The sequence below is a fragment of the Culex pipiens genome, chromosome 3 (genome assembly GCF_016801865.2).
Source record: "Culex pipiens pallens isolate TS chromosome 3, TS_CPP_V2, whole genome shotgun sequence".
NCBI lineage: Eukaryota > Metazoa > Arthropoda > Insecta > Diptera > Culicidae > Culex > Culex pipiens.
Window position 1 is genome coordinate 143630335 of NC_068939.1, and position 17604 is coordinate 143647938.

Genomic DNA, 17604 nt, shown 5'->3' on the forward strand with positions numbered 1-17604 from the left:
GCATATAAGCAAAAATAACATGCAATGTTTGGGAGTAGTCGTAAAAGTAAAAGTAAGTGTTTCTGGGGACACCAAACTTCATGTTTCCCTCGATTTGGGCCTACGCAGTAATTTTGTTGGTCGGTGTTATCAGCTCAAAAATGAATAATTTAAAGCACATATGAAAATAACTTATTCATGTCAACAGATCGCTCACACTTGCTAGGCATTTTTTTATCCAATAATTTCGAATTACAGCTTAATGGCTCCTCTAAGGTGTACTTTTGTAGTTTTTTTTTAATAGTCTTTCAATATTCGTTCCATGAAAACAGACATGCATAATCAGTGTTTCTCAACCTTTTTCGTTCCATTCCCCCCTTGACTAATTTTCATAAACTTCATTCCCCCCTTAAATTTTGAATAAATTTAAAACAAATTTCATAATTTACCATTTAATGGTTATCATAAGACTGAAGTTTCAATTAAAAAAATCATGCAAAACATAAAAATATGTAGTTTGTGAAATAAACTACCATTGGCAGTCCAAAATTGTTTGAACTTTCTTCCAGAGATATCAAATTTAGTTTTAACTAAAAATTAATTTGGCTGTCAATAAAAAACGTTATAAAAGTTAAAAAAAATGATTTGACAAACTGGAATTAACTTTAAAGCGATATTTTCAAAATTGTATTTTTTATAAACTAACTGTTCCTGATTGAATTAATGCAAATGTTTCCATGAAAAAAAAATCTTTTCGTTTAAAATAAAATTGGCGATAATCAAAATACTTGAAAAGAGATGAGAAAATTCACAAAAAAATATAAAATCTGCTGCTCAAATTCAATGCAAAAAATTCCAGATTTTTTTAAGTTCAATTTAGTTTTTCATAGAACTCTTAAATTTTAGGAGAGTTTATCAATCTCTGAAAAATAGAGCAAAAACTCATAAAAATGTGTAAAAAAAACATTCCTTTTTGAACGGACTTTTATTTTTATAGTAGAAATATTTCTTCAAATTCGATAGTTTCAGACATGGATTATTTTTACAAGCTTGTTTAAAGGCATTACTTTTCTATTGCATCCTCATTCCCCCCCCCCCCCCCCAAGAATGGCCAAATTCCCCCCCAGGGGGGAATTCCTCACCGGTTGAGAAACACTGTGCTAAATTATCTTACTTAAAATCGAGGGAAAAAATCGTCTTTCGTTGAAATTTGTGTTGTAAGGGAAAAGCATCTAATTCCAACACACGAGAATTTCCCCCAGTCTTGATATTTCAAATCAGTGATGCCAGGTCGACAAGTTTTACGACTTAGAAAATATTTAAATACATTTTTCAAGGAGAGATTTTTCCTGTCAATATAACACCCAACTTTGGGAGGTTTTACAATCTTCCATTAAGTTCTCTCAACGTTTGGCAGTGTTCCCAGGTTAGTAAATTTTGGAAAACGTTCTTTAGAAACACTGTTCTGAGATTCTTTTTGTGGTTTATTTTCATCGAAGCTTATGTTAAGATAATAACTGGCCTTGACAAGTTTTATAATCTTCACTTCAGTGCCCATAACATTTAGCAGGGTGGCCAGGTCATCTAACTTAACGACGTATCAGAAATGTTAACAAGCAAAAATATTTGCTCAGGTGTGACCCAGGATATCTTTATCATTAAAATTTACAACATCCTACCTTGAAAGTTTTAGAAATTATACTTCAGTACTAATAACGTATGGTAATGTTGCAAGGTCATTCAATATTGGGAAGCCTTTAAAAAAACATTATCTAAAAATGTCATGGAAGTGCTCGCAAAATTGAACATCGCTGTCAGATTTTTGTATATATTTTTTTTAATATTTAAAATTAACTTTTTGAACAGTGCCAATTGAATCAATTGTTATTAAAGGGTTATTTGTTGGCTTATTTAGGCGTTTAGAAAATATGCAATTTTCTGATGAAGGATTGATATTTTTTATACACAGAAAATAATTATTAGGAAGGTTTTAATAATATTTACTTTAATTTAAACATTATGCAACTAAGGCCGTTGCAAATATTTTATGAAGTTAAAAATTGAATTTAACATTTTACATTTAACACAGTTTTAACATTTGAATGAAAAAAGTGTTTTAAAATGCATTATACACCTGTCCAGTTGTTTTGCAATCATTAGTTTCCAAAATACCTAAGTATTGACGAAAATTTATTTATTTTTTGTCAAAAATAAAGTTTTTGCGGTGCTGTACATTGGAATTTCATAAAAAATTCAAAATATTTTAAATCCAGCCCAAACATGCTAAATATGATTATCAATGCAGAAAAATGCGTTTTAGATTGTTTTCGGTTGATTTGACATTTATTTTTATAAAAATTTTGACGTTTTTGGAAAAATATTTTTTTCGTCCCCTGATTTTTTGGACCAATTTCGAATGGGGGGGGGGGGGGGGGCGACATAAACTTGAAAAATATTTGCAGCGGCCTAATTTAATAAAAATAACTTTTCTAATACATGCATACTCTATTTTTTTTTGTAGACTGGAAACAACCATGAAAGATTTATTCCTAGAATGTTTTGTTTCACCTTCCTGATTAAGAATATTTCCGATTCAAAATATTCTATCGGTGATAATTGCGTTTTTCAGAAAAAAAATGTATTCTTAATCAGGAAGGTGAAACACAACTTCCTACGTATAAATCTTCCATGGGTGTTTTCGATATCTACGCCTAAAGTTAAAGAACGAGGGGATAGTCCTCACGAAAAGAAACGTGAGGAAAGTGCTATTTTGCGAGAGTATAGTCCTCTCGCGTGTTCATTCGTTCATTGGAACAGTTCATCCTATTGAGTGGCTTATATGGAAAAATGACCGCCACTTAGTCACCGAACCATGGTGGGCCATACGGCAAAGGCACGGTTTGTCTATCTACGGCAAAGGCACGGTTTAATGAGTAGTGCGGTGCCTGTGTGGACGCGCAGTCCTGTTTTTTCGTGTTATTTTCCGTCTCTTTTATGTCGCTGTTCGAGTGCATGGGGTGATTGGTCATTATAATTAAATAATGGCATCAGTAGTGCGGTGCCTGTGTGGACGCTCTGTCCTGTTTTTTCGTGTTATTTTCCATCTCTTTTGTGTCGCTATTTGTGTACATGGGGTGATTGGATTTCTTCTGATTCGTGTTGTTTTCATCTCTTTTGTGTCGCTGTTTGTGTGCATGGGGTGATTGGTCTTCTTCTTCTTCTTTTTTCTTTATTTTTAGTTCGCGCGTTCGTTGGCCAATGAGTTTATTTTTGTTCTCTTTACATAGTTTTCGATAGAAACGATCCGAATTCTTTTTTTTTCGAGACAAGCAAGTCGTATTGCTGGATTAAGTCCTTTCTTTATCATCGATGATTGGAAGGCACGCCGACGAATATGTTTTAAGGCTTATGATATAAAACCATTTTAATGAATAAAGCCCTTCTTACATCACCGTTGATCGGAAGGCACGCCGACGAAGAATTTCTGGAGGATCGCTGTCGAATTAATACTATATTTAAAATTCTAGATAGCTATCTTTCGGATTCGATTGTGAGTAGCGGGACTTCGCGGTTACTATGCAACGTATTTTTTGGAGTCTTTTTATATTTTAAATTTATAAGTCCTTCTTTTATCATCGTTGATAGGAAGGCACGCCGCCGGTTAAGTTCGTTTAAGTTATTGTTTTAATTTCATTACAATCGGTTACGTGGTGTCCTGTTTTCTTTTCGTTTATATTCGTTGATCGTAATAATTTATTCCAACTGGCAGCTTTAGTATTAACTCATCCACTATTTTTGACATTTGCTCGCGTTATCTTAACAGTAAAAATATACTGATAAGTCCAGCCCATAGCACTACCGCTCGGTTGGCACGCGTTCGATTAAAACAAACTTTTTAAATAATCAATTATTTATCTTTCCGCAGCCGGCTGCCTAAGATTTAAAATTTCAACCGATAAACAAAATGCTCATGGTCACATCACTGCCACTCGTGAATCCTGACCTCATACCCATCTACTAACCCCCTCAAAACTCATGTGATACTTTGTCGGAGAAGCAGTCGATTGGGCGGTCTCTATCACTCAAGTATCGGACTAACATTCCCATCCACTTCCCCGTGACCCTACCACTGGTCGTGGCCGGCGCCGGTATTGATCAGCATGATAGGGGCCTTTGAGAAGTTGCGAAGCGAGGAAAGATAGCACCCACTTATCTTCCACGGCTCGTGGATGTAACTTCTGGAGGTCCTGGTCAATAACGGAGTAGCAACTGCGGGTGGGCACCTATGCTTATGCTACGGCAAAGGCACGGTTTAATATGCTAAAGGTCTTGGGTTCGAGTCTCGGTACCGGTACTTTATTTTTTATTTATTTTTTTTTTTTTTGATAGATGAACTTTTTTTGAAGATGAACCTATGAGTAAAGTACTCTCGGTAATTTCGGGGTTTATCCTCTCAGTCCGCTCACAGTACCCTTTTACTACCGAATCGTGCTCTTTATCTTCTCGTATGGCGATGTTCCGGTGAATTTGAACAGATATGTATGTTTAGAACAGCTAAGTTTTAATATTGTGGTTTGGTTGAGCATTTTAGCAGAATGCGTTTTAATAAAAACATACTTTGAAAAAAAATTGAGCATCCATGTGTAAAGTAAATTTACCGATCAAATAAAAATAATATTGACAAATATTACTTTTCGAAACCAGTGCTGAAAATTTCAACTTTCAGCGCCCATTTCAGTAGTGAAAAGTCAATTATCTAAAATTGTTTCTATTTTGACACTAGAATTTGACTGATATTAACTTGTCTACCTTATAAAAAATACACCAATCAGTGCCAAAGTTCGTATCTTCCCAGTTCAACCGTTTAAACAGGGATACCAGTCTGGGTTTGGCGTTGCTAAAATTAAACCACCTTGCGTTATCTTATCTCGAAGACTGGACCTAACCACAGACTACTAAATTAACCCTTTTTTGCTTCCTCGGAATGAATGTTTTGGGTAAATTTTGTTTTGTCTGCTTGTTGTTTTGGTGAACTAAATTTAGACTTGGTGTTTCATAAAGCACTGATAGTGCCCGGGAGGGTTGTTCTTTATATTTGGGGCGATTTTGATAAGTTTGCAAATCTGGACCTAGTGTCAGGCTTGTGATGGATTACTGTTGTGAAGTCGTTTATCTTGGAATGAGATCTCTTCATAATCATAAAATATACATTAAATAGTATAGAAGAATTCCATAAATTTCAAATCACGTGTCTCATGTTTAAAATTTGTTTCCCCCCTTTCCAAAACAGGACGAGCAGACGACCCGCACGCTGACGCTCATCTCGAAGACGATCCAATCGCTCGGGAACCTGGTCAGCTCGCGGTCCGCCCAGCAACCGTGCAAGGAGCAGTACACCGGCCAGCTGTACAAGCGGTTCTGCACCGAGAAGCACGTGGACGCGATCAAGCACTTCCTGGAGGTGATCTCGACCGTGGGGGCGAACATTACGGACGGCGAGACGACCATGCTGGAGCCGGTCATGCTCAAGGAGGGGTAAGTGTTGGCGGCTTTGAACTGATCTTTTGGCATTGGTGATGGTGACTGTTTCAATGGTTTTATCTCTAGAGATCCCGTTTGTGAAACTAACCTCTCCGTTGACCCAATTCTTGATACACACTTGTGCGAATCTACTAACCCGATTTCGATCCGATTTTATCTCCACTCTGTGTCTTGCCTCTCTTTTTTAACTCTCTCTCCCTATCTTATTGTGTCTCGCTCGACTGCCCACTACTACTAACTGTATGCGTGTGTGTTTGTGTACTGTAAATAATCCGAACAACAACAAAAAACAAAACACAATCCAAATAACATCATCCGTTCGTACGACCATTAACCCTGTGCCTGGATTGTTCGTTATTGTGTTTCGCCAGCGAATGGTAAGTTTAAGCGCCCTCCCATCACATCAATCGACTCTCGAAATTAACCCGTCCTCTCGCATTTTTTTTAGTGTCTCATTGTTCTGGTTTTTGTTTGGGTTCCTCGTTTGTGTGTTTCTTTTACGTTACTAATTTACAACCACCCCCATTATTCTTCGGCACACTCTTGCCTTACACGTATGCCCGTAGCCTCCTTTTTTCTCTCATTGTCTGTGGTCATCGATCGTGAAGCAATTCTTCACGTTCGGAGAACGTTTTTGGCACCACACGTATTGTTTTAGCGTAAACTGACAGGGTGGCCACCCAAGGCAAAAAAAAAAATGGAAAATGTTTCGTAAAATCCCAGGTTGTTGACTAAATCAGAAAAATCAATTAAAAATACAAAACAACTCGAAAAATGTCAGCGTGTGAAGCTGTTGATCAAAAATATGCAAATGATTTTCTCGATATTTACTGAACGAATTTTGTCCAGATTTGTTCCCTTCGATCCAGTTTTGGGTTCTACAGGGTTGTTACGGACGGCGCGGATCGCGCGGATGGCGCGGATGGCGCGTATCGCGCGGATCTGGCGCGGATTTGCTGGCTAATTTTGCTCAGGCGCGGATTTCGCGCGGATTGTAATATTGATAAACAAAATAATTGAGAACGATAGATTTTCTTTCAAATTACAAAGGAAAATATTATTAGGAATTAAATAATTTTTTTTTTTTTCGTTTAGTGCGAAAACATCAATTTCTAAGAAGTTGTTAATGAAGAATGTTTTCTTCTAAAAATTATTGATTGTTTTTTTTTCTTAATAAGAAACTTTGAAATAATCTTCAAGGAGCGATTTTTTTTAATGTATTAAGATTTGTTATATAAATTTAACATCACATTACAACTCTTAAAAAAAAAACAAAGCTCACCCGACAGACTTCGTTCTGCCTTTTTTCGTTTGTTGACTTTTTTTTTTACTTTTTCGTTTATTCAGCCTCCTGTGATCAAAATTTGATTTTACGCATCTTTTTCCATACAATTTGCCGATGCTCCGGAATCGGTTCCGGAGTGGCCAAAGTGTCAATATATTAGCGTAAAAACCTTCCTTGGGCTTATACGAACCCAACGCAACAAAGAGCGCTCCGATCCGTTTTTCCGTTATCAACTTTATATATATAGATAACAAAATTCGAAAAAATTACAGAATATTAAAAATTTGAAGCTATGAAACTTTTTAGATTTTCGATGTTTTTTTCAATATAAAAATTTAAATTTTTAAATTTTTCGTTTATTGAAAAAATTAAAAACTCTGTTGCCATTCTGATTCAGGTAGAATTGATTCTACTCCCAATTATCACACGAAATCCATTTAGAAATCTGCTAAAATCTCCGTCTAAAAGCGAAATGTAATGTTAAAATTTAAAAAAATAAGAAATCTAGAATTCAACAATTTGAAATTTCAGAATTTACACATTCAAATAATAAAAAAAAATAGAATTCATAATTTGAAATTGTCAAAACACGAATTATTGAATTGAAAAAATACGAAAATATTACAATTAATTTTTTTTGTTAATTTTTAATTTTTTAAGAAAGTTCTTAAGTTATCAAATTATTGAATTTTTAAATTATTAAGAGCGAGTCCACGAACAGGGCATACCCCTTTGTATGGGACGTCGTTTGGACCTCACCAATCTGCCTGAAATTTTCAGGGGTTGTTTGTACATATAAAACTAGCATCCGGCCAAAATATGAGCACTCTAGGTCAACGGGAAGTGGGGCAAATCGGGACACAAAGTTTGAAGGTTCAAAACGTAAAAAATCTTAAAAAGGCTATAACTTGGACAAAATTCTATTTAATTTCAAAATTCAAAATGCATCTGAAAGGGCTTTAAAAATGCAACAAAATGCAGGATAGAACATCCAAATTGGTTAATTCTAAAGGGAGTTATTGGCATTTTAGTGAAAAAATAGCATAATTTTCAAACTCAAATAAAAAAGTGTTCCATCCAGATATCAACTCGGATCGACCTGCAGCTTGTAGGGGACATCTGGAACTACCATCTGAGACTGAGACCGGGTTGGGTAAGGCAGTTTAACATATTGAATAGACACTTTTACTTTTAGTGAAGTTTTTGGTTGTAATTTTTTGCTCGGAGGACCCCTTAGATCCCATTTTCTGGTGATAATTTTATCATAATCGTGTTCCTGAGACAATTTCACATTAGAAACATGCATAAAAATGTTTTTTTCATCCATTTTAACCCTTTAAAAAATTAAAGATAAAAAAAAATTAAGAAGCTGCTTTTTTTTGGTGTCATCTAGTATCCTTGGAAACGAACTTGATTTTCAATAAATGTGAATCAAAGTTTTTTTTTAAACTTTCATTTTTTAAAGGGTTAAAATGGATGAAAAAAACATTTTTATGCATGTTTCTAATGTGAAATTGTCTCAGGAACACGATTATGATAAAATTATCACCAGAAAATGGGATCTAAGGGGTCCTCCGAGCAAAAAATTACAACCAAAAACTTCACTAAAAGTAAAAGTGTCTATTCAATATGTTAAACTGCCTTACCCAACCCGGTCTCAGTCTCAGATGGTAGTTCCAGATGTCCCCTACAAGCTGCAGGTCGATCCGAGTTGATATCTGGATGGAACACTTTTTTATTTGAGTTTGAAAATTATGCTATTTTTTCACTAAAATGCCAATAACTCCCTTTAGAATTAACCAATTTGGATGTCCTATCCTGCATTTTGTTGCATTTTTAAAGCCCTTTCAGATGCATTTTGAATTTTGAAATTAAATAGAATTTTGTCCAAGTTATAGCCTTTTTAAGATTTTTTACGTTTTTGAACCTTCAAACTTTGTGTCCCGATTTGCCCCACTTCCCGTTGACCTAGAGTGCTCATATTTTGGCCGGATGCTAGTTTTATATGTACAAACAACCCCTGAAAATTTCAGGCAGATTGGTGAGGTCGATGCGAGATGGGTATGCTTTGCTCGTGGACTCGCTCTTAAATTATTAAATTATTAAATTATTAAATTATTAAATTATTAAATTATTAAATTATTAAATTATTAAATTATTAAATTATTAAATTATTAAATTATTAAATTATTAAATTATTAAATTATTAAATTATTAAATTATTAAATTAATAAATTATTAAATTACTAAATTACTAAATTATTAAATTATTAAATTATTAAATTATTAAATTATTAAATTATTAAATTATTAAATTATTAAATTATTAAATTATTAAATTATTAAATTATTAAATTATTAAATTATTAAATTATTAAATTATTAAATTAATAAATTATTAAATTATTAAATTATAAAATTATTAAATTATTAAATTATTAAATTATTAAATTATTCAATTATTCAATTATTAAATTATTAAATTATTAAATTATTAAATTATTAAATTATTAAATTATTAAATTATTAAATTATTAAATTATTAAATTATTAAATTATTAAATTATTAAATTATTAAATTATTAAATTATTAAATTATTAAATTATTAAATTATTAAATTATTAAATTATTAAATTATTAAATTATTAAATTATTAAATTATTAAATTATTAAATTATTAAATTATTAAATTATTAAATTATTAGATTATTAAATTATTAAATTATTAAATAATCAAATTATCAAATTATCAAATTATTAAATTATCAAATTATAAAATTATAAAATTATTAAATTTTTGAATTATTAAATTATTATTTTTTGCCATTTTCTTAGTTAGGATCATTTTTAGAATTATATTTTAGTTTAGAGAAATTTAGAGAAAAAAATAATAGAAATTTTGTGTTTCGTATTTCCAGAGTAAAGTTTTGGCGAAAATTATCAAGTACTAAATCCCTAGATTTTATAATTTGGTGATTTATTTTATGGTTTTAAATTTTTTAAAATTCAGAATTTAATTTTTTTTCCTGAATTTGTTTTTAAAGCAATGATATTAGTGTTGCAAAAAATGCTCATATTGTTTCAGAAATGACAAAAAAAGATTCCATTTGGTACAGGTGGGATATGAATCCACAACTGATCAACGGTACTGATCCAAATGCCTTCTGTATTATTCTTTTTTTCGTTTAAAATTTCATTCATTATGTTACTCTCTTCTATGTTTTTCGCGATTTTTTTTATATGGCGCGGATTTCGCGCGGATTGGGTTTAGGGGTCGGCGCGGATCTGGCGCGGATTTTTTCTCGACTTTTCCGTAACAACCCTGTACATGTGTGTAGTTTGAATTTAGTTTTGTAGAAAATTGTTTCATTTGTTTGACATTTTTTTTAAACTTGATTTTGCTTATAAAGAATTAAACGAAACTTAGTGGCCACCCTGCCACAATGAAACATCAAAGACCCCACACTCAAGTAGCCGCATCTAATTTCCCCAATGTCTAATATCTCTTCCCTTCCTACCTTCTCCCTCTCTCCCAGGATGATGACGAAGCGGGCCCAAGGTCGGAAGCGGTTCGGCCGGCGGAACTTCAAGCAGCGCTACTTTCGGCTGACGACCCAATCGCTCAGCTACGCCAAGGCGAAAGGCAAGCGTCCCATCTGTGATATACCGCTGGCGGAGATACTGGCCGTGGAGCGACTCACCGAGAGGAGCTTCAAGATGCAGAACATCTTCCAGGTGAGTCGGCGCAATGGACGTAGCTATAGCTTGTAACACAATGAACGGATGTTGGATATTACGGCGCGGTTCATTGAATGGCGGCGTGTGGACACAATGGACGTCGGCGAGCGTTGTGACCATTCAGGCGTGGACCTAGATTGGGGGCGACGTGTTTTGGCGCACGTTCGTCGTAACTTTGTGTTTTTGGAATTGATGACTTTGGTTTGTAGCAGGTTGGGTTGTTTTCGATATTAGCTTAGAATGTGAGGAATGTACTTTGGATGCTTTTCATAATGTGCCAGAAGTTTTAAGATCGAAATTTTTCTAGTCATAAATTCAATTGTGAAGATTTTCTCATTTTCTCATACCGATTTCGTAACAGCTCCAATCTATTCAAAGCCCACAAATTAGCTGCGCTCGGAAAATTGTCCTAAACTGAGGCAACCCCTCTTCAAATCTACTCTCTAACTCTATTTCAGACCCATTTTTCAAACCTCGTCAACAACTTGGCGCAAGCGGAGGCCTCTTTCAGAGCGATTGTTCGCGCTTGTTTCCAATAATAATGATTATTATTTCACGTAGTTTAACCAGCCAGCACAATTCAACAGCTTGACGCGCGGTTCCAAAGCTGAAAAAGCCAAAAGTTCCCACAATTATGTCGTACTCCGACTCGCCCCAGCCAAAATGGTGACTGCGGTGAGAGACCTTGCTTTTGTTCTGCCTCTCCCCCCCCGGCCAAAGACACTCGGCTCGGCACAACATAAGATCATTGTTGGTAGCATAAATCATCGTCGGTTTCACACACTGCCGCGTTGGCTTGGCCAGTGTTGACTTATGGTAGCCCCACCTGCTGGGCACAGTCAGGGCAGGGGTTCTCAGCTCCAACTTGTTTTTTTTTTTTCATAGAATGTCAAAGCTGATTTTACTTAATTTTTTAATTTTTATTTTAAATTCAATTCACAATTCGTTTTTCAAATTTTGTTCATTATTGCACGCCATAAAACATACAATGTTGTATGCAACAAAAACACAAAACTGTTGTGGGCACTAACTTCAACTAATCAGACCACATCTAATTCAAACTGCCTTTAAAGCCACTAATGAAACCTGCGTAATGACTGGCCGACTCGCGTAGGCGTTCGGCTCTTGCAACTCTACAGATTAATTGCCCTCGCCGCCAGTTGGACGCGAACGTGTCAAGTGTTGCACCACCACACCGTCGATTTGCATACAACATGGCTTCACCCCAAGGCAGCTGTTCTAATTGTTGCACACTTTTACAATCGATTAAGCACCACACCTCGAACCATTCAAAAACGAAGAAGAAGAAAAAACGCAGTGAAATCTTTCCCAACTTGACAAACGAAACAAAGTCGCAATTGTGTTTTGTTGGGACCAATGTTGGATGGGAAAATTGTTTTTCATTTTCAGTTTCGAAACTACTCGAACCATAATTCCTGGAGAGACAGAAAAAAAAATGAGCTAACAATGCGGCAGATGGTGTGGTTGGGAAAAATGGTAGCAATTTTTCAAACCCGTCGACAAAGCCTATATATTTTCACTCGATCGTCATTGTTTCGACGGTTGAAATATATAAATCTTGGAAGATAAGTTGTTGTTTGAAAGCGAATTATGATTTATGGAAAATCACAAATTTTAAAGAAAGATTTGCTTCAAAATAAGAATAAGTTAACCTATTAAGAATACAGTGCAATCTAGACTCGGGTATGCGAAACCTCGATTATCCTAAGCTTCGATTATTCAAAGTTCGTTTTCCGAAGAAATTTTTTCTTGTTTTTGTTTTTTTTTAGTTTTGCGACCCCATTTTAGTGCAATTTGAATGATTGTTTGCCTTTAAAAAAAATACCAAATGCCTTTTCTCAATATTGTCGCTCTGGCACAAAATCGAAACGAGCGATTTCCACTCTCGCCGATTGGTGCGCTGGAAGTGGAAACGCGAAGTCGTGATTATTCAGGTTAATTTTGTTGTGTGCTTGTTTGTTGTTTTTTGTTTGAGTGCGTAATTTGTAAAGGTGGTGTAAAAAATATTCGGAGTGAAAAGTGTTTTTTTTTTGTGTGTTTTTGGTCATAAATTGTGTGTGTTTCTTATTCATTGTTTTGTGATTTTCAAAGCCCTTCCTATATCAGCGTTGATCGGAAGGCACGGCGTCGGGTGGATTGTGTTTAAATTTTTCTAGGTTTTATTTATTTGCGGTGAAAAAGCCATTTCTATATAATGATCGAAAGACGAACTGACAATTTGGATCGTTGAGTTAATAGTGGAGCAAAATAACTGTGTGCGAGTGATTGTGTGTGCTAACCAGAAAGACCTTCCCATAGCACCGTTGCTCGGAAGGCTCGCCGACGAGTCTGTTATGAAAGTCCTCCCCATAGCATCGTAGCTCGGGAGGCATCGAAAAGCCAATACCCTATCCTACTAACCCATAAAATAATAATCACGCGATGCTTGAAGGAGATGCTTTGGATTCAACGGTCTCAAGCGGTATCAACAAGTATATAGCGAAATACTATGTGACTAACATTCCTCCCTTTCGTTGAACTGCAGGCTTCTTGGGAGGGCGCCGGTCAATGACGGAGTAGCAGGTCATTGGCAGTCAACCATGCTCATGCTCATGCTCACGAGCGATTTCCACTCTCGCCGCGCTTTTCTCTCCGTCTTTTTCTGTTTATTTAATATAGAACTAAATAAAATGTACTATTTTAACTTAGAGAAATGGCCAGTGACGTTTAACCTCGCGTTCAACACAACATGTCGGTGCACAAGTTGATAAGTTTACGAAGCGTAGCGTCAGATAAGTCGCCGCCAAAATTCGATTTATTTCCGAAACCACAATATATCATCACAACCGTGTTGGCCGCCATCTTTGATTTAAAAAATATAAATCACATAAGAGACGAGTCGAGTCGAGTCTAGACTGTATCGAAAATCTGGCAATCAAGGGTCCTGATTGCTCCTAAAAGACTCAGTCACTCGCGAGCACAAATCTAGAGCGGAGAAAAACTGCTCGGATGTAATCCTACCGTTTGTCACTTCCACACCAATCGCTACTGGACACCCTCTCTTTATTTTTTATTTTATTTCTTATTTTTTTTTCAAAATATTTTTTTCGAAAAGATCGGAAAATTTCACGAATGTTTTATATTTTAACATTGAAAATCGGACCATTAGTTGCTGAGATATCGTCATTAGAAAATGGTGGGTTGTTTTGGTGAGACTTAGAAAACTTCAATTTTCCTGTTTCTTTTTCTTAAAGCGGTTCTATCTCAGCAACCCGAGGTCCAATCTTCAATGTCTCTTAGACAATTTTATAGCAAATTTTCTGAACTTTTCAAAAAAAAAATATTTTTAGAAATGGTCGCTCATGGTCACTATTTTTAAAAATCAAAAAACTGTAAATATTTTGCTAAAATCAAACTTTCGGTGGCTATATCTTGAAAACGAAGCCCTTTATCAAAAAAAATGTAGAGTAGTTTTCGATTGCAAATTCAATTTTGCATTAAAAAATAACTTCAAATTTGTTTTTTCATGAAATTTGGATTTTTTTACAAAAATCACTATTTTTCAAAAATTCATAACTTGGCGGCAGATTTTTTGACCATGTTTCTCGATAGCTCAGATAGTCAGCCTGTGTGGATCAATCGGACCGCGCACTGGACTCACAATCCAGAGGTCTCCGGTTCGAATCCCGGGGCGGACGCAAAAAATTCTAAGTGTAAATATAGGTATTCGGTGCCCTCTCCCCGTGCCCATACCTTCACACTTAGGAGACCCGGGAGGCGGAGTCTTGTCGCAAAAAGAACGATACACGCCTGTGGATCCGTTGACGAAACCGCAAGGTTTAAGAGGGCCACATTATAAGGTGTTACGTCGATTCCGTTCCGTTCTCGATAGCTCAAAAGTTGCGGATTTTAGTCCCCTAAAACATATCAAAAAATCTCGAAAATCAAAAAATACGTATTTTGGGAAATTGAGTTTTAGTAAAAATAAAGTTGATAAAAAAATCTGCAAATTTTTTTTCCGTGTACCTATGTTCTTCTCAATTGTCCTCAACAATACCTACAACTTTGCCGAAGACACCAAATTGATCAGAAAATTCACTCAAAAGTTACAGCTGTTTGAATATTTACATACCATTTTTGTATGGACAGCAGCCAAAATTGTATGGAGACTTGTATGGGTGAACCAATGACACAAAATAGCTTATTTGGTCATAGGGAAGGCCCCCACAAAGTTTGAGTCAAATCAAAAAATACAAAAAATAAAAATGGTCGAAATCGGCCGATTTCGTAGAGAGTTGCTCAGGTATGATTTTCATAAAGTATTCGCCTCCTTTTCTCTCCCACCGAAAAACTGAGGACAATGTAGCTGTCAAACTAGGCCAAAATGTTAAAGTCACTCACAAAATGAACTTTGAGTGATTTGAGTTCATTCCTGACGTCACGATTTTCTCCTCTATTGCCTTGTATCAATGATATCATGATATTTTGCAATTTTGTTGTTTACACAACACCAAAGACACATTTGACAGTAATTTCCACCGTTCCCAAACGACGGCAAATTGTGGTAGTGCCGGCCAAATGAGCACCGCGCTAGTATTTTTTGGCTCTCTCTCCTCTCTGAGCATATTCGTGTATGACTTGACGGACGGAGTAGGAAAAGAATTTCACAAAGTATTTGTTTCGCTGAGCAGTCAGCCTGTCGTGTTCGCTCGCGAATGGTTGCGCAAAGATTCGCTCGGTGATGAGTGAGTGATTTCTGATCTTTGAACTGAAAGCCAGGACCATTGCTGGCAATATAACATATTTTCCAAAGGCAATGTCATGAATAATGAAGAAAATTAACGCCGAGATTATACTGTGCACACTGATAAAAGAGCAACCTTGGCGTAAATCTAAAAAAAATCGTAATAAAAATATTTAATCTTTGACATTTTTCAAGCTTTGATCTTGAACAGCATAGAAAATAAGGACAGTTGCGCTACTACACAAAATTTGCAAAATATCAATTAATTTATGAAAACATTTTTTTTATCTAAAATTTTATGATTTGTGGTCCAAAAAATCAAAATTTACAAAAAGTCTAATAGTGCCCTATTTGATTATAAATGATAAAAATAATATTTTTAAATAGTTTTAAACCAGGGAGCAGACAAAACATGATTTTAATTGAAATTTGCATTGACAAAAACTTGACTATTTTAAATATTTTGAAACTTGGGACTAAAGGTCGGTCAAAACTTAAAAGTTCAAGCATTTTTTTAAAATGAATTTATTGTTTTTTGCTAATTGTTGACAGTAATGATGTTTGAAGCGCTTTTTTCTCAAGAAATAAAAAAAATGTGAAATTTAAAACATTGTTTTGTTGCAGTTTTTCAAAATATTTCCACTTCTGCCAAATTTTTACATTTTTCAGGCCGGCTGTGTTAATCTGGATAGAAGTTTTCTCTAGACCTGATTAAATATTTTTGCAGTGGATATTTGTAAAAAAAACATTGCGGAATTCCATGGTAGTCTGGGAGCACTGCCAAGAAATATCAATACTAAAAAAATTCCAAGATATTATTTTTTTCAATTCATTTATGATATGTGGAAAATAAATCAATAAGAGTTTAAATTTGTTTAGCAATGTTGCTAAAATATTTTCCAAGAATTTCAAACAAAGTTAATTGACCGACATAAAAAATTATTATGATTTGAAACTAATACCGCAAACAACTCAACCTGAATTAGTATTTGTTAATAAAGAAGACCATGAAAATGTACCAAAAAAACAGCAAAATAATGTAACCTAGCTAAGCTGACTCATAACTCAAAACCAATCCATTACGGACCCAATTGACCGACTAACAATGGATTTCGAGTGAAAAAAAAAGAATTCCACCGTTTACTATCCTATTTGGACTAAGCTTTGCGCTCGCGATCAGTGAACTTCCTGCGTCCCAAGCACATGACTCAGATTAATGAGCACTGAGCGCTTCTTCGTCTTTTTTTATTGTTTTTGTATTTTTCAATCTTGTCACGCTTGACCAATCTTCCCTGACGCCCAGTGGCCGCAAGCAGCAAGTAGTGGCAGTCCATCAAATGTTTCCTCCTTGCGCCAGCAGCCACAAAGAGAGAGTGTCTGGTTCGATCGAATGACTCATCGTCCCACGTTCCATCCATCCTCCATAAAGGGAACCCGGCGGAATCTACGGACCCAGGCACTGGAACGGATTTGACCAGGGGTAGAGTCGCACTTGGTTATGAATAATTCCTTAATTAAAAATGGCAAGAGCTTTCTCTAATTGGATGGATTGAATTGAATGAATATTTGAAGAGGAATTCAAAGTTAAATTCCTGAGCAAACAAACAAGTCAAAAATATTCTCAATAAAAATTCCTCAATCCAAAATCATTCCGCAAGCAAAAAAAAACACGCTTATCTTCCAGAATTGGCACAGCAGAATTGCTCAATCCGGTCGCCAGGCGCTACGTGCGCATGCACACGAAACAAAAATGGCACAAGGTTGTTGACCGGAAATGAAGCCCCAACAGGCTAGGCTGGCTTCGGATTGGATGGGGTTCTGCAGTTGGAACTAGGTCAGGTCGATGGTACGCGACGGTGCCGAGTCTAGGGAAAAATGGAAAACTGATGCACTTGGAAGGCTGCCACGTGCTAGATTTAATTTGCATAGATTTGTGCATTTATTTTTTCGCATGAATGTTACTGCATAAGAGGTTGCATCAATCGCTGGGCTGTCAAATCATCGTTGAGGAATGAGGTAAAATAGCTTGCACTTCCGAAGAAAAGGGGTTTGGAGTCGTCATCTTTATCCGTTTTTTTTTTGCTTAAATACTTAATTATTACAGTGATACTAAGCAGAGGTTTGTAGCTGTTGATGGATGCAGCTGACTTATTGTTGATATTCTTAAATAATAAAAAAAAAATTAGCGAATTATTTTTCCAATGACGGACATATAAATCTTTGCTCCAAACGTTAAATTTTCGGACAGAAGGAATTCTCGAACACTTGAACTATATCCAAAGATTAACTATCATTATTTTATTTTGAGGCATAACA

The 17604-nt window shown here is 35.3% G+C and overlaps 1 protein-coding gene across 1 annotated transcript in view; it reads left to right on the forward strand.

The window, feature by feature from the left end:
* LOC120415897 (GTPase-activating protein) overlaps window positions 1-17604 on the forward strand; it is a 62218-nt gene that overhangs the window by 26626 nt on the left and 17988 nt on the right. Inside the window, exons 3-4 of the mRNA XM_039577539.2 lie at window positions 5270-5514; window positions 10343-10541. Of these exons, the coding sequence (XP_039433473.1) occupies window positions 5270-5514; window positions 10343-10541 (444 nt within the window). The remainder of the gene's footprint in view (window positions 1-5269; window positions 5515-10342; window positions 10542-17604) is intronic.